General features: G+C 41.5%; 1 protein-coding gene across 2 annotated transcripts in view; it reads left to right on the top strand.

The window, feature by feature from the left end:
• Window positions 1–5,182: 5,182 nt before the first annotated feature.
• Ppp4r3a (protein phosphatase 4 regulatory subunit 3A) overlaps window positions 5,183–26,638 on the top strand; it is a 43,291-nt gene continuing 21,835 nt past the window's right edge. For both annotated transcript variants that reach the window (XM_028777247.1, XM_028777246.1), the window contains exons 1-3: window positions 5,183–6,154; window positions 20,201–20,256; window positions 23,879–23,977. In XM_028777247.1, the coding sequence (XP_028633080.1) occupies window positions 6,013–6,154; window positions 20,201–20,256; window positions 23,879–23,977 (297 nt within the window). In that variant the 5' untranslated portion in view covers window positions 5,183–6,012. The remainder of the gene's footprint in view (window positions 6,155–20,200; window positions 20,257–23,878; window positions 23,978–26,638) is intronic.

Below are 26,638 nucleotides of genomic sequence, written 5' to 3'. Positions count from 1 at the left end.
TATAGGCTGGCCCCTTCCTTGCTGTGAAGCCAGAGATGATATTGAATTTCAGTTCTTCCTTCAACTCTCAAGTGCTGGGATTACAGGCATTCTCCACTATTCCTGGCCTAAGCAGTGTCAGACTGAGTCCAGGGTTTTCTTTGAGCTAATCAAACATTTTATCAACTGAGCTACATCCTCAGTCCCAAGACTACATTAAAAAAAATGAATTTTATTTTATGTGTATATGCCTGAGTATGAATGAATATGTATGTACCATCTGAGTGCAGATCCCCATAAAGATAGAGGCCAGAAGATCGTGTTGGATCGCCTGTAACTAAAGATATACACAGTTGAGCTGCACTGCTGTGAGCAACAGAACCTGGGTTCTCTGCTGTACTAGCAACAGAACCTGGGTTCTCTGCTGTACTAGCTCTCCAAGACTCCTTTTTTTTTTTTTTTTTAAGCAAGATCTCAGACTCACAGAGATCCATCTGTCTCTGCCTCTCCAAGGGCTTGGGATGAAAGCATACACCATCAGAACCCGAAGGACTCCATTTTTAGAGCCTTTGAAAAATGTCTTAAAGTCTTAGAAAAATGTCAAAGAACTTGAAAGTAACTTCTTTTTAACAGTTTATTTCTGTGGGAGAGGGAGGGGAACAGTCAGAGAAGAGTTTTAGGGAATTGGTTCTCTCCTTCCATCATGTAGGTTTCAAGGATCAAGCTCAGGTCATCGAGCTTAGCAGTAAGGACCTTTCCTCACTAAGATATCTCCAGGTCCTTTGAGAGGGACTTTAGACTCCTCTTAGGTATTTGGAACTAGAAAGACAGCTCAGCAGATTAAATCACATGCTTCTCTTGTAATGGACCGGGTTTTTGTTTCTCATCATCCTCATGTAGTTCACAATCGCCTGTGATCACAGCTAACAGGTGATCTAACTTCCTCTCCTGGTCTCCAAGAGCACCGGGCAGACACAAAGTGCACATACACATACGTAGACAAACTCTGATACACAGAAACATAAATCTCATTTTGAAAAAGTCATCTTGGATGTTTACTCATGCAGTTGCTAAGAGGGAAGGTTGCATCTGCATCCAGGGAAGGAGGGTAAATTCCAGAGGTAGAAAGAGTATAGTTACAGGATACCTGATCACACTGTGAAGCCCAACATTGTGTTATTTACTGAAGAAAAATAAATGCTGTTTTTAATTTCGCTGTGGCTCATCCCTTAGCATATCACCTTTAATCCCTCCGGCTAGAATACAAACTCACCCTTAGCACACACCTTTAATCCCAAACAGTGAAAGTAAAGTTAGTTTGTAGACAGAAACACCCAATTTTGAAAGTGATGTCTAATTGAGTGGGAGAGAAAGATTTGACAGAATAGAATATGCCCAACTCTCACGTGAAGAGACAGCAGTGCAGAAGAGGAAAGGGGCAGTTTTACTAGGACAGTTGTACAGAGAAAACAAGCTAGACACAGGTGAAGACAGAACAAGCGAGAAAGTGAGAAGGAGCCAAAAGAACAGATTTCTAAAGTTAGTATGAAGCCAAGCACAGCAATTCAGTCAGAAGCTGAGAGAAACCAGATTGAATCAGTCAGCATGGAGAGGACTTTGAGCCAGAACAGCGGAGTTAACCAGCCAGCCAGAGATCAGAAAGAACTAGGAAGGGGTGAGACTATTCAGCACATCTCAGAGGCTGAATACATTCTGGGCCTAGAATGTTCTTTCTTCTCAATGGTGAAGATATTTATTTACATTTAAGATGGAGTCGTGGGTGCACATGATATGCACATCCCCATCCCTCTTCCTCAGTAACAGTCTGAAAAATGTAAGCTGTACATTGGCCTGGCTTTTGTCAAGTACAACCCTAGCCACTGTGACCAGATATTGAGGTACTGAAATGTCCCATTGTTTAAGGAACATCACATTAGCCCCAAATAAAAAATTAGCAATAAAAAAAATTGTATTTGGAATTACAAAAACCAAGTCACAACCTATAGGCCATTAAAGATAGCTTTAAAAAAAAAAGTCTATAGTGTAATGATGGTACAATATTGCACTCAGGAGGCAGGGGTAGGAAAATAGAGATCTGAGGATGGCTTGGTCTACATAGCAAGACCATGCCTTTTTGTTTGTTTTGTTGTTTAAATCAATATATTTATGTCCACCATCTTTGCCACTTTGGATTATCAAAGGTGGGAAAGAAGCCGGGTGTGGTGGCACAGGCCTGTAATACTAGTACTCTGGAAGTAGAGGGTGAAGGACCAGGAAGTCACGGTCATTCTTGACTACATAGTGCATTTGAACCCAGCCTAGGATATATGAGATCCTGTCTCAAAGCAGGAAGGAGAATGGAGTGCACAGACACTTGTATACTCAAACAAGACAGGCTATTTTCTCTTTATCAATAATAGAAAAATCCACCACAAAGTAATACTTCAAAATACAAGGTTCTCTTGTCATTTGGACACCAGAGATGTTAAGCTGAATGCAACTGGATTGGGAGCTTAGTAAAGTATAAGACAGAAAAGGAAGTAGAGATGTGATGTGACCTGGAAAGGATCCAGGCCTCCTGAACAGGAGCAAGGAAGACGTATGAGCACTTTTTCTGATTAAGGCTTTCTCAAACTTGAGCAGATACAGACTTCTTTATTTAGCCGGGTGGTGGTGGCGCACGCCTTTAATCCCAGCACTTGGGAGGCAGAGGCAGGTAGATTTCTGAGTTCGAGGCCAGCCTGGTCTACAGAGTGAATTCCAGGACAGCCAGGGCTACACAGAGAAACCCTGTCTCGAAAAACTAAAGGAAAAAACAAAACAAACTTCTTTATTTACCTTTTTCCCCAGGGACCAACTTACTATGTAACCAGAGATGAGCTTGCACTTCAGATCTTCCCACCTCCACCTCTGAAGTGCTGGGATCAGATATTAAGGTTTTCAAATCTGAAGAGTGAATTGTTTAGCATTTCCTGTTGCCTGAATCAGTTCAAAGTTAGGTCACTAGCCTGGGGTATATAATAAGTCCTGTCAGAGAAGGGGAGAGGCGCAGAAAGGAGGAAGGGAAGGAGGAGAGGAAACAGGGTTTAACAGTGGGGCTGTAGCTCAGTAGTCCAGTGCTTGTCAGGTACATGCAAGGCCCTCCATAGGAACCCCAGCGACATAGTTTTTAAAACATGAAGACAGAAAACGATAGATGCTACTACTCAGGAAATAAAGCTAATAGCCTATTGTCTGTGTCAATTCACAGTTGCTCATTTTATTATTCAATAAACTGAACAACGCTCCCATATTCTTGTGTATCTCCAACACATTAGCAGACAGGCTTTAAACTGCTCTCATAAAGTTATCTCTTGATGACAAGAGATTTGTGAATAAAAAGAACAAAATGTGGCAAGCCACCAAACTGCAGCCTGCTTCTGGAACTTTGCTTTTTACCCCACAGGTGACCTTTTGGTTCTGCAGATAATCTCGGGTTGGCTGTGTGTACGGGGATAGAAGGCAAGGTTGCTTCACACTCCTCTAATTAAACAGATCTCATGTGCCCTACTTTGCTTTGTCAAGTTGATACAGCCCAGTGTCATCTGAGAGAAAACACTCGGGTGAGGAATAGCCAAGATCAGACTGCCCTGTGGGCATGTGGTTGGTATGTGGGGATATCCGTGGGGACCCGTCTTGCTAGTTGATGTAGGACCGCCTAGCCCACAGCAGGTGGCACCATTCCCTGAGTAGCTTGGCCTGGACTTTATAAAAAAAGCTATGCATGAGGGGAGTGAGTCAACAAGCAGCATTCCTCCATGGTTTCTGCTTCGGGCTCCTGCTTTGAATTCTTGCTCTGATTTCCCTCAGCAATGGACTGTGACCTAGAAGTATAAGCCAAAAAAATCATTTCCTCATGGTAGCTGTCCCAAAGCTGGCTATTCTGAAATTCTGAGAAGTACAAATCCTGGTGGCTCTAAAATACACTTTATAGGGGAGAGGGAGACCTGGAGCAGAACAATTTAGAAAAGCTCTGGAAGACACAAACTAGTTTGTAAATGATTTCCTGCATCCGAATAAGCCAGGAGACAAAATGCTGAGATTGGCTAGGTGTGTTTTATTGGGTTCTGTCCTCCAGCAAGGCAGTTTCAGAGGGATGAAACCAACAGTCTCTTCTTTGATGGGTAAAGAATTAAGACAGATGAGGAACTATTCACTGTGTAAGCTCTGCCAGCCAGTCTCCAAGGCCCTTTAAAACAATAGTTCTCAACATGTGGGTCTCGACCCCTTGGCCGTCAAACATGGGACACATAGCAAATATGCTGCAATACCACAGTTATGAAGTAGCAACAAAATAATTTTATGGTGGGGGAAGGGTCACCACAACAAGAGAACTGTATTATAAAGGGTGGCAGCATTAGGAAGGTTGAGAACCACTGCTTTAAAATATCAACCTAGAGGGTCATACTGCTAATCTGTTCTGCTTGGAGCTCATGGCCTCCATCTAGATGCTTGAAACGATTGCATTCCGGTCTTTAGAAAAAGCAAGTGCTTTGGTTTTACATACTTCCCAGTTTTGTTTGCGAATGCTTTCAGGTATGTCTTTGCGAGCACTTGTCTCTGATGTAGGTAAGCAAGATCCCAGCTTTTCACTCACATACGTTGCTTTGGCCAGTCAGAGCAACATAGTCTAGACCTGGTCTCAAAAAAAAAAAAAAGAAATTCATCTTAATCATACACTACAGCATTATCTTTGCAAGCCCTTCAAGGTGTGTTTTATTTTGTTTAAAAACCAAACCAACCAACCACGGGCTAAAGACCATCAGCTTTGATAACCGACAGAGAAAGGGAGATCGCCGCTGTACTGCGAGTTGAGTGCTCAGAATGACCCCGGGGAGCAGCGCCACGCCAGGAACACCGCGCCGAGTTTTAGACTTGCCCGGCCAGCGCGCCTCACTGCGTCCCGCCAACCTCGCAGTCCAAAGGGTCCTCTCGCAGAAGCTTCTCTATTTCAGGCCAAAGGAGGAGGAGAAGGCCAAAAACCCGCGCCTCCGGGCCGACTGCAAAGGTCCACCCTAAGGCGTCCGGAGAAGGCACACAAGGGGAAGGGCGAGCTCCAGGATCAGAGTCCAGACTGGCTCCCAAAGCCGCCAACAGATTCCACACCCCTTCCCAGCCCAGAGCGGAGCTGATGACGAATGCAGGGTGCGACGGACGCACACGCAGCCCGCGCTTGCACGACAGTACGTGCAAGGCAGCGCGAGGGAGTCCCGGTCCGTCACCGGCGCGACTCGCGTCCCGCCTCCTCCGCTCCCGCCACCCCCGCCGCTCCGCGACCGCCTCGGTGCGAGGCCTCCGCCGGAGCGAGGCTGCTGGCTCCGGTCCTGTCTCTTTAAGTGGTGGGGCTTGCGGGCCGCCCCTGCCGCGCCTGCCTAGGTGGCCCCGCGCGCCGCTTTTGAGGGGCGAGTCAAGATGGCGGCGGCTTTGGCTCTGTGAGGAAGACGGAAGAGGCGGCGGAGTAAGGAAGGCGACTTCTAAGAAGAGCCAGGGGTTCTCGGGTGGCCAGGAGCGAACAGAGTCTCCCGGGAAGTGCTACCTCGTCGGCTGCGGATGCTTTAAGCGGGAGGAGCGGAGCGGAGGCTCCGGCTGCAGCGACCGGGCCAGGTACAAGGAAGGAAAACATGGCGGCGGCGGCCTGAGGAGGCGGCGGCGCGGGAAGCGGCTCTGCGGAGGTCATGGCGGAGGCAGGAGCAGGGCTGTGAACCGAGCCGCATCTTGTTTGAACGGCGGGCCGGTAGGCTGCGGAGTGCTGCACGTCCCTGTCGGGGCTGCTGGGCGGCCACGCTCGCCTGGCCTGGACAATAGCGCCGAGGAGAGGGAGACGAGAGAAGGCGGCGGCCCAGGGCTCGGACCCGGGAGCGGGCCATGCGAGCGGCGGCGCAGCTCCGCGGCGGCCAGCGGCGGCACTGAGGTCCCGGAGTTCCCCGTTTGCGGCCGCCCGCCTTTTCTGGACACCGTCCCTGGGCCACTCGGGCGGGGCCCCCGGCCGGCACGATGACCGACACCCGACGGCGGGTGAAGGTCTACACGCTCAACGAGGACCGGCAATGGGACGACCGGGGTACAGGCCATGTGTCCTCCGGCTACGTGGAGAGGCTGAAGGGCATGTCCCTGCTCGTCAGGGCAGAGAGCGACGGTAAGTAGGACCTCCCTGGTCCCTCCAGAGCAGTGGCGCTCAGCCTGGGACCACGGGAGTGCAGGCGGGAACGCCACGGGTAGCCGAGTCCGGTGGAGCTCGGTGGAGAGCCTTCGGGGTGTTTGCTTAACCCGAGAACCTTGTGGCGTTGGGATTTCGAGCAGGGCAGAGCACGTTGCGCTGTGCCTGCCGCCTTTTCCAGTGTAGAAAGGTCGGAGACCTGGGATCCTCTGCCCGAGTTGTTTTTGCACTGTCGTGACCTTGAAAAAAGGCATTCACCGAAAACGATTCCACCCTTAGTTCATCAATCTCGGAAGCAGACCCAAAACCTTGCTTGGCGCTCGCAAAGTTTTCATAGCTGTTGCACACTTTGAGAAAGTTCTGTTCTGGTGTTTTCGTTTTATTTAAAAAGAAAAAAAAAACCATTGTCCACGGTATCTTTCAGATCTTAGGGTCTATAAATCTGGCAACTCCACTAGAGAAAATGCTGCTTTGGCTTGCGAGGACACTTAGGTCTTGACCGGGGTTGGTTGTCTTTTTTTTTTTTTTTCATAAGAAAGAGAGATTGTTGTTGTTATTGTTGTTTTGTATTTTGAAACGGGGTTTCTGTATGTAGCCCAACTGTCCTGGAATTCGCTCTGTAGACCAAACCGGCCTCGAACTCAGAGATCCACCTTACTCTGCCTCTCCAGTGCTGGGATTAAAGTGTGCCACCACACCTGGTTAAGAAAGACTTTGTAGGTCTACTCTGGGAGCTCATGAACCTTTGGAACATTTTATTGCATGCTTTTCTTTCTGATTGTTTGAGCATATGGTCCTAATTTGGCTCAGTTGGCTGGTGGTGAGAAGTATTTTTTAACACTTTTGACAATAGGTCCTTCAGCTTTCGTCTCGGGTCTATTGAAACAGTATTCAGTGTCCAAAGATCAGGTTGTTCGAAATAATGGTTTCGCGTTTTAAAATATCACTCTCTTCAGGGCTTTTCTTGGTTGCATTCTCTGAATTTCACTTAATGGAAGAAAATATACATGTTGGTCAAAACTTTTCAAATTGTTTCTTTGGAACAGAAGGATTGTTTCCTTGTTGCATTCATTAATTAATCTGCAGTTTTACAGTTGAGAACTATTTGCAGCTTTTTTATGTCTGAAATATTGCGAATTCATTTCGAAGATTTTTCCCTCCTTTTTTGGACTCTCTACTCAGAACACATTTCACAAAAAGCAAGATTTTCCTGTCTGTAATTGAATACTGTAGAAACATTGATCTGAATTGAAAATGGGTAATTTGGAGTATAATGCCCACAGATTATCTTTATAAAGATACCCCAAGTAAGTTTCTACTGGTAAAAAGTTACTTTCTAACATGAAAGGCAGGCAGTTTCCAGTGAATTGGAGGCCAGCCTGGGTCTACATAGAGTTCTAGGCCAGCTATGGTAAGACTTGGTCTGGGAAAAAAATTCTGTTTACAATAGGTATATTTTTCAGAGCTGGGTTCTTATTTGGCTGTTAACATACAACTTGAATGTGTATGTGACTGTCACATAATCTCCACCTCTGCATGTTTGTACGTATGGAAAACTTTCCTTACAGTAAAATGAGCTTCAGGGTTAAGTTAGCTCCATATTGTGAGGGTGGGATAACTGGAAAGGGAATCCAGATGGGGTCTTCAGCATGCTAGGCAAGTGCTCCACCACTGACCTGCCTGGAAGACCCAATGTAATCGTGAGATTTAACCAGATGGAGGCTTTAGATCAAGTCCTTGAATTTCTGCAGCCTTACTTATACCACGTGCTTTATTTGATTATGCAGAGATAGTACACAAACGTTTTATGTAGCCAAACGTATGGAAGTTCTGATCCTCTTATCTTCCCAAAGCCTGGAATTAGAGATGTACTACTTCATCCAGCCTGGTTTGGTTTGGTTTGGTTTGGTTTGGTTTGGTTTGGTTTGGTTTAGTTTGGTTTGGAGCCATTATCTAGCTATGGCTGGCCTGCAACTCAAAGTATTCTCCTGCCTGAGCCGCTCAAGTGTTAGGATTACTGGCAGTGAGCTACCACAGCCAGCCAGTTTTACAAACACCTTTTGAAAGGATAAGCATGTAGACTTAATCTCATATCATCATAGAGAATCTCTTCTTCTAACAAAGTTTTGTAAAAGTGTGATGTTTTTATACCCTTTTATATTTTTATCACTTAGGAAATAGCCTCTAAGCCCCCCTTTCTTCCATTTGGAATTTTGAAATTCTAATTTATTAGAACAGGTAAAATGGTTTTTTATTTTTACCCAGGAGGGAAAAGAGATGAACATAATTACTGAGCCACCCCTTTACATTTGTGTTATGTGGAAAGCTAATTCTAAAGAATGGATTTAAGCTTTAATTCTAAAGAATGGGTGTGGTACCTTATTCCTAATTCCACCACTGAGAAAGCAAGGTAGAATCTCAAGGTTAGGGATTACAAGTAAAACTTTTTCACTAAGCAACAAAGAAAAAAATGGACTTAGAAAAGTTGTAGGACACTTGTGAAGAAATCTGTAGTTTTATTACTAAAGCATTTTTCCCTCCTTAACAGATAAATTCCAAATAGATTTAGTAATTAAGTTTATTGAGTACCTCCTATGTGCCAGGGCCTCTTTAAGCAATTCATTTGTGTTTACAGACATAATTCTTAAAACCATTCTCAAATTTAGATAATATAATTAGCAATGTTTTATAGGTAATTTCGAGTCCGAGGTGCTAAGTATAGGTTGCTACATGTTCAGCCTGGAGTAGTGGTCTGTTATTTTAGTGAGAAATCTAGCCTACAACTTAAAAGCATTTACAGCTACATATGGTAAGCATAGTCTCTTATGCTTTGGTCTCTTTACATGCCGTTTTATTCTTGGCCTCAAAGATTATTTCAAAGAAAACAAAATTAAGTTTATAGGCTAATTTTCATGTATCCTAGGCTCATCTTGAACTTGGCTATATAGTGAGGTTGGCCTTCAGTTTCTGATCCTGCCTCCATTTTCTCTTGTTGAGATTACTTATGTTGCACCATCATGCTTTATATGATAGTGGAGGTCAAACCTTGGGCTTTTATGAGTGGTGGGCAAGCACCAATTTAGCCGTACTTTCAGCCGTAAGAGAGCTCTGTTTATATAATTATTTAGCTAGGATCCTGCCTGGCTGCTTAAAGTTATGGGGTCTGCTACTCGTTTGGATCACCCAGTATTGTGCTGCTCTCTGTTCTGTTACATATAATTAAGAATTCCCCATTGTGGATAATGTAGGCTTTTTTAAAACTTATACTTATTTTGTGTGTATAGGTGTTTATATGCATGCCTGGTTCAGTTGAAGGTCAGAAGACCCTTAGACCTGGAGTTACGCTGTCATGAGCTACCTACCCTGTGGGCTCTGAAACTGAACCCCAGTCCACTACAAGACCAGCAGGGTCTCATGTAGCCAAGACTGGTCTTGAGTTCCTATCCTCCTACCATCATCTCCCAAGGGTGTCTGTCATCATGCCAGGGAAGATGAGAAGTATTTGGTTTTCCATTGTCCAGTAGAAAATTAAATGGCATAAATTTATAATCTGTCTTATAAATGGAATCTTTGGGGGGCTTGAAGCAGAAGTATCCCTAGTTCTAGACTAGCTTAAGCTTCACCAGAGACCCTTTCTCAAAAAAGAAGAAAAGAGCCGGGCGGTGGTGGCGCACGCCTTTAATCCCAGCACTTGGAAGGCAGAGGCAGGCGAATTTCTGAGTTTGAGGCCAGCCTGGTCTACAGAGTGAGTTCCAGGACAGCCAGGGCTATACAGAGAAACCCTGTCTCAAAAAACCAAAAAAAAAAAAAAAAAAAAGAAGAGATTTAAAAGGTTATTGTGAACTTAAAAATAAAATGTAATTACCTTCCCCCAAAAAAAGGTTATTGTGAATGGGCTTGACCTCTAGTAATTGTGTCCTTTCTCCCCTTTTCTCCATGAATCCGAGTTTTTCAGATTATTAATTGAAAATTTAGCAGAGTCTGGGGGTACATGTGTGTAATCAAAGTACCAGGGCTACGTATTAAATTTTGGAACACCAAAGTGGCCTTAAACCCTGTCATCCACCTGCATCTGCCTCCCGGATATTGGGACTAAAGGTGTGCACCACTGCCTGACTTGACAAGATGCTTAATTTCTAACTTTTTGAAATATAGTGGTTTGAACCCAGGGCTGTACATGCTAGGCAAGTGCAGTACATTCCTACCCATGAAATATTTTGTTGGGTCCATCTGACTTCATAGTGCTGTGTGGATGTGAAGGTCGTAGATCAGATTGGGAAGCAGGTTCTCTCCTCTCACTCTGTGGGTCCTAGCAGTAGAACTCGGGTTATGAGACTTGGAACTAAGTGCCTTTCCCTGCTGAGACTTCATATTGCTCACCCTGGAGTAAGCTTTTATTTATTTATGTATCTATGTATTTATTTAATGTATGAATGTTCTATGTGCGTATACACCTGCATACCAGAAGAGGACATCAGACCCCATTATAGATGATTGTGAGCCACCATGTTGTTGCTGGGAATTGAATTTAGGACCTTTGGAAGAGCAGTCTGTGATGTTAACCATATCTCCAACCATGAAGTAAGCTTTTGTGATGTGTTAAATTTTCTTGTTTGACATTCCAGACTGTCTTAGTTATTTTTAAATTGCTGTGATAAAACTTCATGACCATGACAACTTAGACAGGGCTTCCATGTGCTTATGGTTGCAGAGTGTTAGTCTCTGCTGGCAGAGTGAAGACATGAGGACAGGTAGCTGCAGTAGCTGCTTGAGAGAGCCACAAGCAGGAGGCAGAGAACACACTAGGACTGGTAGATTAAGAGCCTGCTCTCACTGTTAACACCTCCTATAAGGCCACACCTTGTAATCCTTTTCAAACAAAACAGTTCCACTAACTGGGGACTCTAGCATTCAAAGGTAGGAGCCAGTTTTGGGGCATGGGCATATTCTTATTCAAACCGTCATACATACTTTTCCAAAAATAAGACAGTTTCTGAATGTCAGTATTTGTGGCCACATTTACATACACATCAGCTATTTAGCTTGGCTGATTTGTAGCCTACCTTTCCTTGCTTTAGAGGAAAGAAATGTGTTGCTAAGCTGTTAGCCCATTTCATGGATTACATTTTTATTCGGTAGGTGTCTGCTGGCAAAATTATGTTAGAGGAAGAAACCCCTTTTTAAGATTATTTATTTTTATTTTTTATGCTGAGTGTTTTAGATGGGTATACACTATGTGCATGTTTGGTGCCAGAAAAGTCCAGAAGAAGGCATCAGATCCCCTGGAACTGTAGTTAACAGATGATCGTGACCCACCAGCCCCAAGCATACCCTCCTTTTTGGTGAAAATATGTCACTTTTTCTCTCAAGTTTTAGATAGCTCTGTGTTCCAGCAAAGATTTAGTATTGTGCTTCATTTCCCTGTTAACTTGCTGAAGGATTTCTCCATACAGGGGATGACTTCATTACAGATATTAGGTGCACATGTTTTATACTGAGCTATGCCTTAACTTAAAAAGATGACCTCTTCCCATAAAACAATACCAGTGTTCTTTACTCTGGGTTGCTTAGACAGTGTCAGGAATGGTGTTTGGAGTGGGCATGGTGGTGCACCCCTCTAATCCCAGTACTCAGGAAGCTGAGGCAAGAGAGTGACTCTGTTTGAGGCTTCTCTGACCTGTATTGAAATCTTTGTCAGCCTCTTCTTCCACTGCACCCACCAAAAATGTTTTCCCCCTTCCTCCGTGATCTCTAAACTCCTGGAGTGATTGATTCTCCTACCTCAGCCTCTTTAAGTATCTGGACTACCTGGCTTCAAAAATGGGATTCTTATGTTTAGTTTTTATGTAAGATTATTATTACATTTGTTTATGAGGAGAGGGAAAAGAGTGTATGTGCTTGCATGTGTGAATAGTAGAAGGGTCTCCTAATACATGGGTCCCTACTGAATTCAAGTCATTCGATTTGGCAGAAGCATAGCCATCTCACTAGCCCTACTTTAGGTTTTGTAAAGTATTTTTACACTTCAAGATAACTATCATCTGAGTCACTTGTGTAAAAGTTAAACATTGAATTCTGTTAATTGAGGTATAAAGAAAAGGAGACATAGGGGACGTATTAGAGGTAGGTGGCACTGCTTGTTGACTGCTGAGACTTGAATTGTGTGCTTGGGTAGTCTGTGTCTACCTGCCCTACAATTTAAAAAGAGACATTTTGAGTGTGAAAAGGGGTTTCCTTCTTGTTTTTGTTTGTTTTGTTTTTTGTGGTTTTGTTGGTTTTGTTTTCATTTTTGGCTGCTCTGATAAGAGAAGCCGGAGACATTGGGCATCCATATGTTTTCATGGCTATTCTAAGTCAGAATTTGTATTACATCTTGCCTACAGTGAGCATGTGTTTGGCATGTATATTTACTTACCCAGAGTTCTGTGTCAGTAGTGTACTTTGTGAAGAAGTACATTTTACAATTTGTGAACAACTGCTTCATAATGTGTGCTGGATCACAATTGTTAAAGCTCTACTTCTATTGCAAATGGTTGTCAATTAAAAATCTAAGATACTAAGTGCTGGTTGTATACTAGATATTGGGATAGGCCCTTCACATAACTTACAGTGAATAACCCATAGCATTGTTTTCCTAATCACAAATTTGAATGTTTTGAATCTTTGAATAGTTTTTCAATGAGGGTTTTTCCCTCTACACTTAACAAGAAACCTAGGTGTGGGGGTGGGCCCCATGGTGTTTTGTTTCGTTTTGCAGTTCCAGCTTGTTTTGAGGTACCAGAGGTTGAACTTAGGGCTTGCACAGCATAGACTAGCACTGTATTGTTGAGCTACACAACAATAGACTTTTTTGCTTGTCTTTCCTCAGCTCAAGATTTATTTTAGTTAATGTGCAAGTTAATTCTAGTGCTGTAGGAATCACAACATCCCCTGGAGCTGGGAGTACAAGTAGTTGTGAATCTCAGGGTGTGTGTGCCGGAAATCAAGTCCTCTAGTCCTCTGTAGAGGCAGTGCACGTTCTCAACTGCTGAGCCAACCCCCCAGCCCATTCTTTTTACTTTCTATTTTGAGTTGAGTTTCTTTCACTTGCTCACATAGGCCTTGAATCTACTCTCTTTCTGCCTCAGCCTCCAAGTAGCCTGTTATCACCAGCCTGGGTTTGATTTTTCTTAAATTTTTCTTGAATTCTGTTATCAAGTCTCTATTATTAAAAACACTGAACAAAAATGAGGAAAATAGCACTGAAGAGAGCACGAAACACCATGGTTAAAACCATGAACTCTAGAGCCAGACTATCTCAGCTCTTACATACATGCATACACAGGCTCAGGAAGAGATTGGGCAACCCACAGAGTCAGTCAGATCTTCCATTATTTGAGCCCCGGGAATCTAACTCAGATTGTCAATCTTGGAGTTTGCTGGACCTTAAGGAAAAAAGTTTAAGATTTATTAATTTATGTATATGCGTACACTGTAGCTATTTTAAGACAGACACTAGAAGAAGGCATTGGATTCCATTACAGATGGTTATGAGCCACCATATGGTTGGAATTGCTGGAGATTGAACTCAGGACCTCTGGAAGAGCAGTTAATGCTAACTCTCCAGCCTAAAGAAAAAAGATTTAAAAAAAAAAAAAAGTCTGTGCCAATTAGTTAAGAGTTCTCTGTGGCTTTCTGTGATACGTTTCTGAATAACTAGCAACCCTCATCCCCAACCCATCTAAGTGGCTATAACAACAAATTACAAAAAAACGCTTCATATTTTATTTTATAGGAGGAGCCATGTTGGTCATCTGTTATTGGTGTATTAGTGTAGTTTGGTTATCTGTATGAGGTTATACAAACATCTCATAAATGTAGCACAGTATTCCATTTTATTCATGCATTGGTGGCATTTCTCAAGATTGATTTTGCTTAGAATACCTTTGTTCTTTCTTTGAGAGTCTCACACAATTCATTTGATTTTATCCATTAATATTTACTGGATATTTATTGGAAACGAAAACTGAGACTTAGATATTTACTCACTTGAGAATGGTTTGATTATCAACAGAATAAGGGTTAGATGTGGGGTTTTTTTTGATCTTTTGATTTTTTTTTTTTTTGAGACAAGATTTCTCCTTATGTAGATCTGCCTGTTGTAGAACTCACTATGTAGACTAGGCTGGCCTTGAACTCAAAGAGGGGCACCTGCCTCTGCCTCCCAACTACTGAATTGAAGACATGTTGGCACCATGCCTGTGTTTTCTCACAAGTTGGAGTGGGGAAGGACTGTCCTGAATGCTTACTGCAGTTACTGTTAAATTACTCTTGCCAGAAGCCTCTGTTGCTTTTGATGAAAGCCTTCGCTGACTTTTCATTAGTGGTACTGAAGTCTGCTAAGGATCATTCTTATTATTGTTATTGTCTTATGTTTTGAGGTCCTGCCTGCATGGGTTTATATGTACCACATGTATGTTTGGTGCCTGTGGAAGCCAGAAGAGGGGAGGGTATCAGATTCCCTGGAACTGGAGTTACAGATAGTTGTTAGCTGCCATATAGTGCTGGAAAAACATCTCTCCAGTTTCGGGATCATACTTATTTTCCCTTGTTGGAATAGTGACTGCCTCTCAACTAAAATTGAACTCTGTGTCAGCATCCACACCTATACATTACAATAGAATTACTGTTTCAGGTCTGTAGCTGACATTAGTGCTATATAATTGGATCCCTCCCTCCCTCCCTCCTTCCCTCCTTCCCTCCCTCACCTTCCTTTGAGACAGGGTTTCTCTATGTAACCACAGCTGTCCTGGAACTTGGAGTTAGGTCCACCTGCCTCTGCCTCACTGGCGCTCACACTAAAGGTGTGCACTGGGATTAAAAGTGTGGGTCATGCCAGGCAGCGGTGGCACACTCCTTTAATCCCAACACTTGGGAGGCAGAGGCAGGCAGATCTCTGAGTTCAAGGACAGCCAGAGCTACACAGAGAAACACTGTCTCCAAAAACCAAAAGAAAAAAAAAAGTGTGGGTCACTGTGCCCAACTAATTGGAGCTTTTTCAGTAGGCTGAACAAATGTTCATAACTTGACCCAGTAAGAATCAGTAGAGAGCAGAGACAAATGATTAGATAGGCTGGAATAAATTTTAAAAACTGTAAACACAGGAATAAAATAATAGTTACTTGTTTTTTTAGTTACCTTTCTTAACCTCCTACATTGAAGAACTCTTTCCAGATTTCAACCTATATACTACTCACGGAGTATTGGGGATCAGAGCTGGACTTTTTTTTCTTTTTTTTAGATTTATTTTCATGTATGTGAGTACGCTGTTGCTGTCTTCAGACACACCAGAAGAGGGCATCGGATTCCCATTACATGTGGGAATTGAACTCAGGACCTCTGGAAGAGCAGTCAGTGCTTTTAACTGCTGAGCCATCTCTCCAGCCCAGAGCTGGACTTCTAAAGTGGTTTCTTAGATAGCACCAAGGGATATGAGAGAAAGGTTTCAGAAAAGGTCTTTCCCCATTTCTCAAATAACCCAGAACATTCTAAATCAGTGGTTCTCAACCTTCCTAATGTTGTACGCCTTTGATAACTGTAATTTTGCTATTGTTATGAATCACACTATAAGCGTTTTTGGAGATAGATGTTTACCAATGGGATCTTGATGTACAAGTTGAGAATTACTGTTCCTTTTTTCTTTTTTCTTTTTGGTTTTTCGAGACAGAGTTTCTCTCTGTAGACCAGGCTGGCCTCGAACTCAGAAATCCACCTGCCTCTGCCTCCCAAGTGCTGGGATTAAAGGCATGCGCCACCACTGCCCGGCTCAGATTTTCTTTCATAAGCCAAGTATGTGACACACATCTGAAATCCTAGCATTTGGGAGACAAGAGAATCAGGAGAATCAAGAATTTGAAGATGACTTTCACTACACATGATTTCAAAGCCAACCGCACCATGAGACCCTAAGTCAAGAAGTGAACCAACTAGTCTACAGAGTTTGCTACTCCAGTGACTGTTTTACTAAAACAGTACCAAAGTCACACACCTTTTTTTGTTTTTAAAGCAGATGTTTACTTTGTAGCATAGACTGGCCACAAATTCACAGTCGTTCTTCTGCTTGGAGACATTATGATGTCTGTGTATGAATTTGTTTTCCTTTTAACACTTGGAGCATCCCATTTTTTATCAAGGTCCATGAATTTGTACGTGCCTTTGACATTTGGATGATAAACACCACTTTGACAACTTCTTTAACACCCTTAACGATGACAGTTGACAGTATTAACACAGATATTAGAGCTTATCTAGGACATTCTTAGGTTTTTCTTGAGTGAAAATACAGGTCCTCCTTGTAACTTCAGTTTACTTTTTGGTAAAGTTTGCTTAGCAGTCACGCCACATGACTTACTTAAAATCCTTTCTCCAGTGGAAAGGGACTCTTTTACAGGAAGAACAAATTTCAGTGGCTTTGTTTTTTTTCATTAACATTCATCTGTGATCTCTGAGAATAATCAATGATATTCTGGACATCTTTCCCACTGTGTAGGAAATCTTCATATCATAACATTTATCTATAGTTTGGCAGTTCTCTCTTGATATATCACCAGTAACCTTTCACTTGGGGGGGGGTGATTTTTTTTTTTTTAATTATTTTATGACTATATGTCTGTACCATGTGCTTGGAGACCAGAAGTCAGATCCCTCAGAGTTGAAGATAGTTGTGAGCCATGGTGGAGGTGCTGGGCTTGACCCTGGCTCTAACTGCTCTCTAGCTTCCACTTTAATTTTTTTTTTTAACCCAAGACAGGGTTTCTCTGTATCCCTGGCTGTCCTGGAACTCACTCTGTAGACTAGGCTGGCCTCGAACTCAGAAATCCTGCCTACCACTGCCCGGCATCAAATCCCATTTCTTAAGTCTTTCCTTTTTGCACATAAATTCTTGCTTACTGAGGGTCAGATAAAAATTACTACAATTTAGGAAGAAAAAAGGTTTTAATCACTTCCTTTCCCCTAACTTTTATCAAATTAATCATTTAACTCTATTCACAATTTTCAGTTTTTTGTGTTACTGATTAAGATCTATGTTACCGATCCATCACAAGAAAAATGCAGGCAAATTAACGGAATGTTTAGAACATCTGAAAATGGTAATGTTAGCAGGAAAGGACACATCGTAGTGGTACACTGCATTTTTAGCATGTACAAGGGCAAGTTCAATCCACAGTACTGTGAAAATAAACAGACCTTGCCAAGACAACTACTTTTGTATTTTTTCAATTTGTTTACTAGAACAAGAATTGCATTCTATTATTTTCCACTAAAATGATGTTCAGGCTAGTACGTACTTAAAGGCTAATTTTTTTTTTTTTTATGGATTAGTGAGGACATATATGTAATTACATTTAAAATGGTTTCTATGAGAAAATACAGGGGGCTAGGGAGATGGCTCGATAGATTAGTGATTATATGATTCTTTCAGAGAACCAGAGTTCAAATCCTAGCAGCCACCTGTAATTCCATCTCTAGGACTCTGCCTGCACCTGGATTCATGTGCACATACCACCCCCACGTACATATATTAAAAATAAATCTTAAAAAAAAATCCAGCTCAACAAAATCCATTAAGAATTACAACTTGAGGGGCTGGAAAGATGGCTCAGTGGTTAAGAGCACTGACTGCACTTCCAGAGGTCCTGAGTTCAAATCCCAGCAACCACATGGTGGCTCACAACCATCTGTAATGAGATCTGATGCCCTCTTCTGGTGTGTCTGAAGACAGCTACAGTGTACTCATATATAATAAATAAATCTTTAAAAAAAAAAGAATTACAACTTGAATCCTCAAAAGCAATCCACCTATATGTTGGGAGCTAGATGTCAGTCAGGGCTACACAGCAAGACCATCTGAAAACCACACCACACCTAATCTAACTCTAGAAAAAAAAATCACAAGAATTAAAACAAAACCAAAAATCCAAAACAAACAAACACAACAAACCTGGTTTTGTTTTCTTTTTTAAAAATAAAGTTTTAATTTAAGGGCCAGGGATACAGCTCACTGGCAATGCTTGCCTAGTATGTGAGGCTCTAGGTTCAGTCCTCAGTACCACAGAAGTTTTATTTTAGAAGATGCATTACATTTAAAGTCAGAGAGCTGAACTAAGAAAAATGTTCTTTCTAAAATTAGATTGTGGTAATGGCTACAACAACCTTGAGGTGCCTTAAAAATTAAACTGTGGCTTTATTGTATACTTTGGGTTCCTGATTAAACATGTATAAGTTGCTTTTAAAAAATTAAAGTGGGCCGGGCGCACGCCTTTAATCCCAGCACTTGGGAGGCAGAGGCAGGTGGATTTCTGAGTTCGAGGCCAGCCTGGTCTACAGAGGGAGTTCCAGGACAGCCAGGGCTGCACAGAGAAACCCTGTATTGAAAAAAAACAAAAACAAAAAAAAAAAGGAAAAGAAAAGAAATGGAATTTGATGAGTGTGGGTAAACAAAAAGTTTAGTTGCCTTAGGTTCTGAGAGGATAAGAGAAGTGGTCCCTTAACACTACTCTGAGCAATCACTTAGGAAGTGCATTTACAATAAGGCCAGAGTGAATCTGGTTGTAGTAAGCATTGTCCTTTGTCAGCTTTTGGGTGTGTGAAGCAGCTGTGAAGTGTGATGTGAGAGGGAGGAAGCAGCTGCAGAGGAGAACTGTTTCTCAATCCACAACTCCTGTTTAGATAGTCTGTCTCCCCATAAACTGAAGTGCATGAGGAGATGATGTGTAGAATTTCATTCTTAAAATATGCAGAGGGCGGAGGAGGTAGACATGGTGGGTGAGCATGACGGTGCATGATCGTAGTCTGAGCTACTCAAGAGACTGAGGTAGGCTGAGGTAGGAGAATCATCATTTTGATGTCTGTCTGTGTTACATAGTGAGAATATAACACAAAACAGGAAGGATAGGAAAAACAGACAATCCAGGCTTCTGACAGTGGCCTGTCAACTGACCTCCCCTTCAGGTTTTGAGGTTTCTTTATGTAATTGCTTATGCTTGATGTGATTTCTTTCAACCACAAAACCCTATTTCTTGTCTTGACACTGGTCACTGTATTGAAAGTATTCTGTAAGTCATATAGCATATCAGACATTATTAACCCAAAAATATCTGAGGATTTTAGAGGCTCCAAACAAAATAATGGTATAACAGAAATATCTATTAACCTGATTAAGATCAGTACATGTTATTTATTGAAATATTACTGTGTTGTATAAATTTAATTAGAGTAATTTTTGAAATTAATATCTAGCATCATACTTCTGGTTTGCTGTCTTATGCTCTGTAAATTGTTAGGTTAGTTGGGGGGTGGGGAAGCATCTAGACAAGGTTTTGTGAGTAGCCCTGGCTGTCCTGGAACTCATTCTGTAAACCAGACTGGCTTCCCACCTCTACTTCCTGTGTGCTGGGATTAAAGGTGAACACCACTACTCCAGCCAAATTGTTAGGTTTTTATTGCTCCCCAGTCTTCACGCTTCATATTATCATGTCTGTCTTGTAAAAACAAAGCAGAAACAAAAGAGACAAAAGTAAATTTGGCTAGGGGAGATGTGTGTGTGTGTGTGTGTGTGTGTGTGTGTGTGTGTGTGTGTGCGCGCGCGCGCGCTTGAGAATTGAACCTACCTGTACTACCACCAAAAATCCCAAAAAGGTAAGCAGCTTTCTTGAGTTATAAGTTACTGCACTTAAATTTCTTTATTGCATTTATTGTTTTGTTTGTATATGTGAAAATATCTCTGGGCCAAGGTAGGCATGTAGAGATAGCTTTCGGGTATAGTTAGTTCTATAGTAGATTTTGGGATCAAAATCAAGTCATCAGGCTCTTGCAGAGAATACTTTTACCTCCTGAGCTATCATCTGGCCAGTCCCAAAACACATTTCTTAAAAATGTGCTCCTAAATTGAAGGTTTAAATGCAACTGACAGTGAAAATAGGCATAAGTAGATATAAGGAAATCTAATTTTCTGTTTTGCAATAACAATTTTTTTCTATTTTATAGGTTCTCTTCTTCTAGAGTCCAAAATAAATCCTAACACTGCATACCAGAAACAACAGGTAAAAAAAAAAAAAAGTTATACTTTTGTGTATTATGTGTTATCTTTGCTTTTCTTTTTTTTTTTTTTTAAGATTTATTTATTGTATGTATGTGAGTACATTGTAGTTCTCTCCAGACAGACCAGGAGAGGGCACCAGATCTCATTACAGATGGTTGTGAGCCACCATGTGGTTGCTGGGAATTGAACTCAGGACCTCTGAAAGAACAGTCAAGTGCTCTTAACCTCTGAGCCATTTCTCTAGCCCCCATGTGTTATCTTTTCAATTCAGTGTTTATCATTGGATTCCTTACATTAAAATCAGAACAGGTTGTATATAACATTTTGCCAGTCTCACTGTTAAAAAAAAAAAATGTTTGTGTGTGTCTGTCTTGTACCTGTGGGGGTCAGAGAACAACTTAATAAAGCTGATTCTGTATTCTGGGTATTGTGGGTTGTCAAGTTTGCTGGTAGCCATCATTACATACTGAACCTTTTTGCATACAGTCTAATTTTACCAGTCTGTTAATGGCTAAAAGGTGTTATTTGTTTGTTTTATTTTTTGATGCTGTTTTGTTTTATGTATATGGGTATTTTACCTGCAAATACCTGTAGTACATGCATGACTAGTGCCCTCAGGCATTGGCTATCAATCAGAAGAGAGGGTATTAGCTCCCTTTGGAATAGTTGTAAGCCGCCATGTGAATGCTGGAAACTGAACTCAGATCCTCTGCAAGAGTAGCAAATACTTCTTAACCACTGAGCCGTCTCTGTAGCCTTGGTTTATTTTGTCTTTTCGTTTCTTTTCTGCTGATAAAAACTCTGTGCCTCTTGCAGGCTGGTAAACATGTGTTCACATGACTGTACCACCAGCCACTATTTTATTTTTGCGTGTCTGCATGCATGCATGTATGCATGTGTTCGGGGACCTGCAGAGCTAGAAAAGAATTTTGGATTTCTTGGAGTTGCAGGGGTTTGTGAGGCAGCTGGCATAGCTGGGGTCCTCGTGATGGAGCAACAATTGCTCTTAGTCACTGAGGAGCCGTTTCTGCAGACCCTCTTTAATTTTAGGTTACTGTTTTGGGGACATTCCCCGCTCTTTGAATTTATTTTATTTACTTTGTGTGAGAGTATGGGTACCAGCACATGTAGACTTTAGGGGACAACCTCAGGTGGCAGTCCGTTCTTTCTGCCTTAGGCTCTGGGGGCATTGTCACACTTGCAACTAAGCGCTTTTATTCATTTAGCCTCTCTCCCCAGTTCTTAGCCACATTTTAAAGAAAGAAGAAAAAAGCTATCTCATTCCAGACATTCTAGCAATGCATGGTTCTCTAAAGTAGCAGTTTCTCCGTTTTTCCTGAAGGAAAGAGTGGCTGTTGGTGTAACAATCAACTACTAACACAGCCATGTGGTTGAAGTTCCTTTCTGTTCTGTCATAGATGATTCTGCAGACAAAATGTTAGCATGTCCTCTAGAATAGTGAGTGCTTTGTAGATAAGGGGTCTGATACTGACTCAGTAGGACCTTAGAGCGCTGTTAAAAATGTTCGAAAATAACTTCAGTTTGAATCTGTACTCTTTCTTATTTCCTTCTAACCTAAAGGTAAATTCTTCATAGTACATTCAGGTATTACCTTGAAGTCTTTTGCTTAAACAAATAAAATATACTGAGTGTTCCACAAAGCCATTGGGATTGAGAAATCTATTGCCCTGAAGGATGAAAGAAAAATGACATTAACAACCTATTTATAAAACACTGTACTTTGCTTTAGCATTGAGTATTAAAATAAGAGTAAAAGGAACTTAGTATTGGTAAGGGCTAGTAACACATGCCTGTGGTCCCAGTACTTGTAGGATGGAAGATGGACGACAGGTCAGGAGCCTTGGTTATAAGGTTTGAGGTCTTTTCACAGAAAAATAAAACAGACATAATCACAGTGGGGCATAGAACAAGTGTAAGGTCATACAATGCTGGTGGTGTGTACTCCTGAGTACTCAATACTCGGGAGACTGAGTCAGGCAAGATCCTATTTTAGATGTAAAGCAGAACATAAATTTTAAAACAGAACATAGTTTTTTACAATTTGAGATGTTTGAGAGAGCAGGTAGGTGCTTTAGAGAGTTCAGGGGCAGGAACCACTGAAACCCATTAGCCTCAATCCCACTTTTGTTCTGGAAACCTGGCAGAATTGTTCCTGAGCAACACGAGGAGGATATGGAGACACTGATAAGTAAGGACTGTGGCTTAGTGAGACTTGCAAATGCCTATCTCCAACAGATTGGGGCAGCTGCATACCAGGAGCAGAGATTACCCAGCTCAGGTATTCACATGGATCCCTAGGGAGAACTCAGCCTTTGGGTAGAGGCTAGCCCAGATTATAGGACTTCCTGAGCCCAGGCTGTTGCTAACAGGGGCTAGACAATCTCATTGGTATTGCATCCAACACATAGGAGAGGCTGGGCTCCTGAGAAAGACCTCCCAGAGGCTAAGTAGAGGGAGTCCACTACTCAAGCCTTTCTATGTGGAAATGTATCTGATAAGACTCTTGTCCGAGGGTAAGACAGGTCCAGGATCTCCAGCTTAGCTCCAGAAACTATTCAGTGCTCCTTGCTGATGCTGTGACAGGATTGCCACCTGGTGCATCCTTAAGGACCCACAATTTAGTGCTCCTTCAGGTCAAGCCTAGCAGCTAGAACCACTCAAGCCTCATAGTGAAAGGAGTTCATTCCCTTGAAAGTTTCTCCTGTTTACAGTGCTTTGTAATCATTGCTGTAGACTTTGTTGTGGACACTCAGGTTCATTGAACCTTTGCATCATGACTCCTTTTTGTTTTGTTGTTAGGCTGATTATTAGCCCCCCCACCCCCACACACACCTTTTTTTTTTTAGAATACAAAAGTCTGAACTAGATACAGAGACATGTACTAGCAGTCTTAGCTACTCAGCCCAGTGCAAAGCCGCCTAGAACAATACTATGAAACCCCATTTCAAAATAAAGTTCTGGGCTAGTAAGATGAGTCAGCCAGTAAAAGTACTTGCTGTCAATCCTGACAACCTGAGTTCTAGCCCCTACATCTACATAGTGGAAGGAGAGAGCAGACTCTCACATTCACCAATAAGTGTACATGTTTATGTATACGATGTTTTGCATCCATGTATATATGTGGGCCACATACGTGCTTGTGGCCTGAAGAGCTCAGAAACGGGCATTGGATTCCATGGAACTAGAGTAACAGACAGTTGTGGGCTTCCATACGAGTTCAGGGACCCAAACTCGCCTCCTCTGCAAAAGCAACAAATGCTCTTGAACACTGTGCCTGCCATCTCTCTTAAACATTTTCAAAAATACAATAAATGGAGGAATAGGAGGAAAAGGTGGTGGAAGCTAGGGATGGGCTGTTTCTTGACACGTGGTGCATTTATGAAGGTACTTAAAAAAAACTGTAAATAAATGAGTGCCTCACCTGTATAGATTTAACAGTGGACTGTAAAAAAGCATTGATAATGACCAGTAGAAATGTCAATAATGTAAAAACGGTATTCTGAATTTCTCTTGCCTGTTACTTTATTCATTTGCTATATATACCTTGAAGGGTTTGTGATAACACATGTAGTCATTCAGACTTTTTTTTTTATTATTCAAAGGATACTCTGATTGTGTGGTCTGAAGCAGAAAATTATGACTTGGCCCTTAGCTTTCAAGAAAAAGCTGGATGCGATGAAATTTGGGAAAAAATATGTCAGGTAATTATGAGCATAGAGAAACAATACGCTGTTGTTGATAATTTTTCATTCAGCATACAAAATAGTGGGTTTCGTGATGATATTTAAATATAAATACATTGTTGTACATTGTTCAAATCTCCATTGTTGCCTTTTGTCCTCCCTTTTTTCCTCAGGTAGTCCTGCTTTTGTCATGTGTTAAGGCTAGCTTCTGCCTTTGAAAGAAAACACATAGTTTATCTTTCTTCTTCTCCATTACCTAACTGTTGCTTTCCCCTTAAGAGCTCCTTCTTCAGGATACACTTATCCAAAGCATAGTGGTCCCTGTGCTAAGGATAAACTGAGGCAAAGGGAGATACCCAGTTGACAGATGTGGGAAGTGAGAGGCAAGCTAGGCTCAGCAGATGCTGAAGGCAGGAACAGCACAGTCTGCAGACACCAGACATGGGGTGGAAGGCAGAGAGAGAGCCAAGGATTACTCAAGTTTTGGCCTGAGCAAGAGGAAGGATGTCAGTAGAGCTGGGGACAACTACCAGAAGACTAAACTTGCTAGAACATGGTGGCACATGCTCAGGAGGCAGAGGCAGGCAAATCTGAGTTCAAGGACAGTCAGGATTATACAGAGAAACCCTGTCTCAAAAAAAGAAAGAAAACCAAATCCTTACCCGATAAAGAGTCTGTTCTACATTCATGTCCTATTTATGTCTCTCTGTAAAAAGAAACAGTCTTATCTGTCTGGCCTAATGATGATCTCTAGTTCCATCCGTTTTCCTGTAAAATGACATTTCATTCTTTACAACTGAATACAACTCCATTAAGTATATAGACCGTATTTGCTCTGTTCACCCACCTGGTAATGATGTGCTTCTGGGCCTGGCTCCTTATCCTTGGCTATTTTAAATGGTGTAGTGATCATGGACATGCAAGTATCTTGTGATATATTGACTTAAATTCTTTCAAATGTTTATTTAGGGGTATTAAAAACTCTCATCATATGGTGGTTGCTTTTTGTTTTAAGAACCTCTGTACAAATTTCCATAAGTGACTACAATTAGTTTATGTTCCCACTAGCAATGTTTTCTCTACATCTTTGCCACAATGTGCTGTCACTTGCTTTCTTCCTGGTGGCCATTCGGATAGATACAAGATAAAATCTTGTAATTTTGATTTGTGTTGTCTTGGTGACTGAGAATATTTAACATTTCTTCATTTTATTTAACACAAATAAAAATTGTGCATAATTATGGTACACAGTGTGGTGTCTGCTCTATGTCATGGCTAAATTCAACCAATTAACTTGTATTTCTTCACTATTTTTGTGGGGAGAACACTCACAACTCTTTAAACACATTGTTATCAACTACAATCAACATGCCCTCAACAGACCTCAAGACATCAAAGGGGCCCATTCCTCTTGTCCAACTGCAGCTTTGTATCTTTAAACCAACAATATCCCCATCCCAAACAACCTACATCTAGTCCCTGATAAACAAATTCTGCAGTGCTTCTAAAGCTCATCCTTTTCTGGATTCCCCATATAGATGACATCCTATGGTATTTGTTTTTTTATGCTTGGCTTATTATATGTAGCATAACTTTCTCTGGGTGTACCCATGTTATTGCAAATGGCATAGTTTTCTTTTGACACTCAGTTGTAGAGCATGTTTAACTTTTCTCATTTATTGGATGTTTAGGTTCTTTTGTGAACTATCTTTCAGTTAAATTGCCCATTGGTTTGATTGATGGATGGATTGCTTTGATTAATTTGGGTGTTATTGTCACTGTTGATGCTTTAATTTATCTAATTTTATTTTATGTGCATTAGTGTTTTGTCTGCATTCATGTCTGTGTAAGAGGGTTAGATCCTCTGGAACTAGAGTTACAGACAGTTGAATTGTTATATGGTTGCTGGGAATTGAACTTGGATCCTCTGGAAGAGCAACTGGTACTCTTAACTGCTGAGACATCTCTCCAGCCCTCCATTGATTTGTTTCTGGGGACTGGAAACTAGACTGCTGTTTCTCACCCTGTACAAAGTTCAGTTTCATTTGGATCAAAGCCTTAATGTAAGACTTTGAGGGAAAATGTGTTAGAGATACAGAATAAGTAAAGTTCTTCTGAGATGTCTAATAGCCCAGGAACTTGAATCTTCTAAACAGCAAAGGAAACAAAAAAGAGAGACAGCCTATAGAGTGGGAAGGATATTAGCTACACATCTTATAAGGAATTAACATCTAACATTTTATTTCTTTAAATGCTTTCAACTAATGTCCAAATTTTTAAATAAAATTCAGATAGATTTTTTAAAATTCTGTACTGCCTCAGTGAAAACCTCAGACTAAAGCTAGGAGTGGTGCAGACTTTTGTAATTCTAACACTCAAGAGGTAAAAGAATCATAAGTTCAAGGCCAGCATGGACTAAAGTTTTTTGTTGTGTGTGTGTGGTTGTGTGTGTGTGTGTTTAATTTTAAAAATGGAGAAAACGGACTTAACATTTATTTTGGAATGTCTTTTCTGTGTTAAGTTTTTCTTTGCTTTCTGTTCAGCAGCTGTTTTCATAGCATATGACTATTGCCCTGTAGAGTCCCTTCATAGAAAGGGGGGAGATGTGTGGATTTAGGTATGACAAACAGTATCCTTTACACCAGCATATATATATATATATATATATATATATATATA

Source organism: Grammomys surdaster, unplaced genomic scaffold, assembly GCF_004785775.1.
Source record: "Grammomys surdaster isolate TR1022 unplaced genomic scaffold, NIH_TR_1.0 279, whole genome shotgun sequence".
NCBI classification, from domain to species: Eukaryota; Metazoa; Chordata; class Mammalia; order Rodentia; family Muridae; genus Grammomys; species Grammomys surdaster.
The sequence above is the reverse complement of the archived record's forward strand: the minus strand, read 5'-3'. Positions and strand labels throughout refer to the sequence as shown.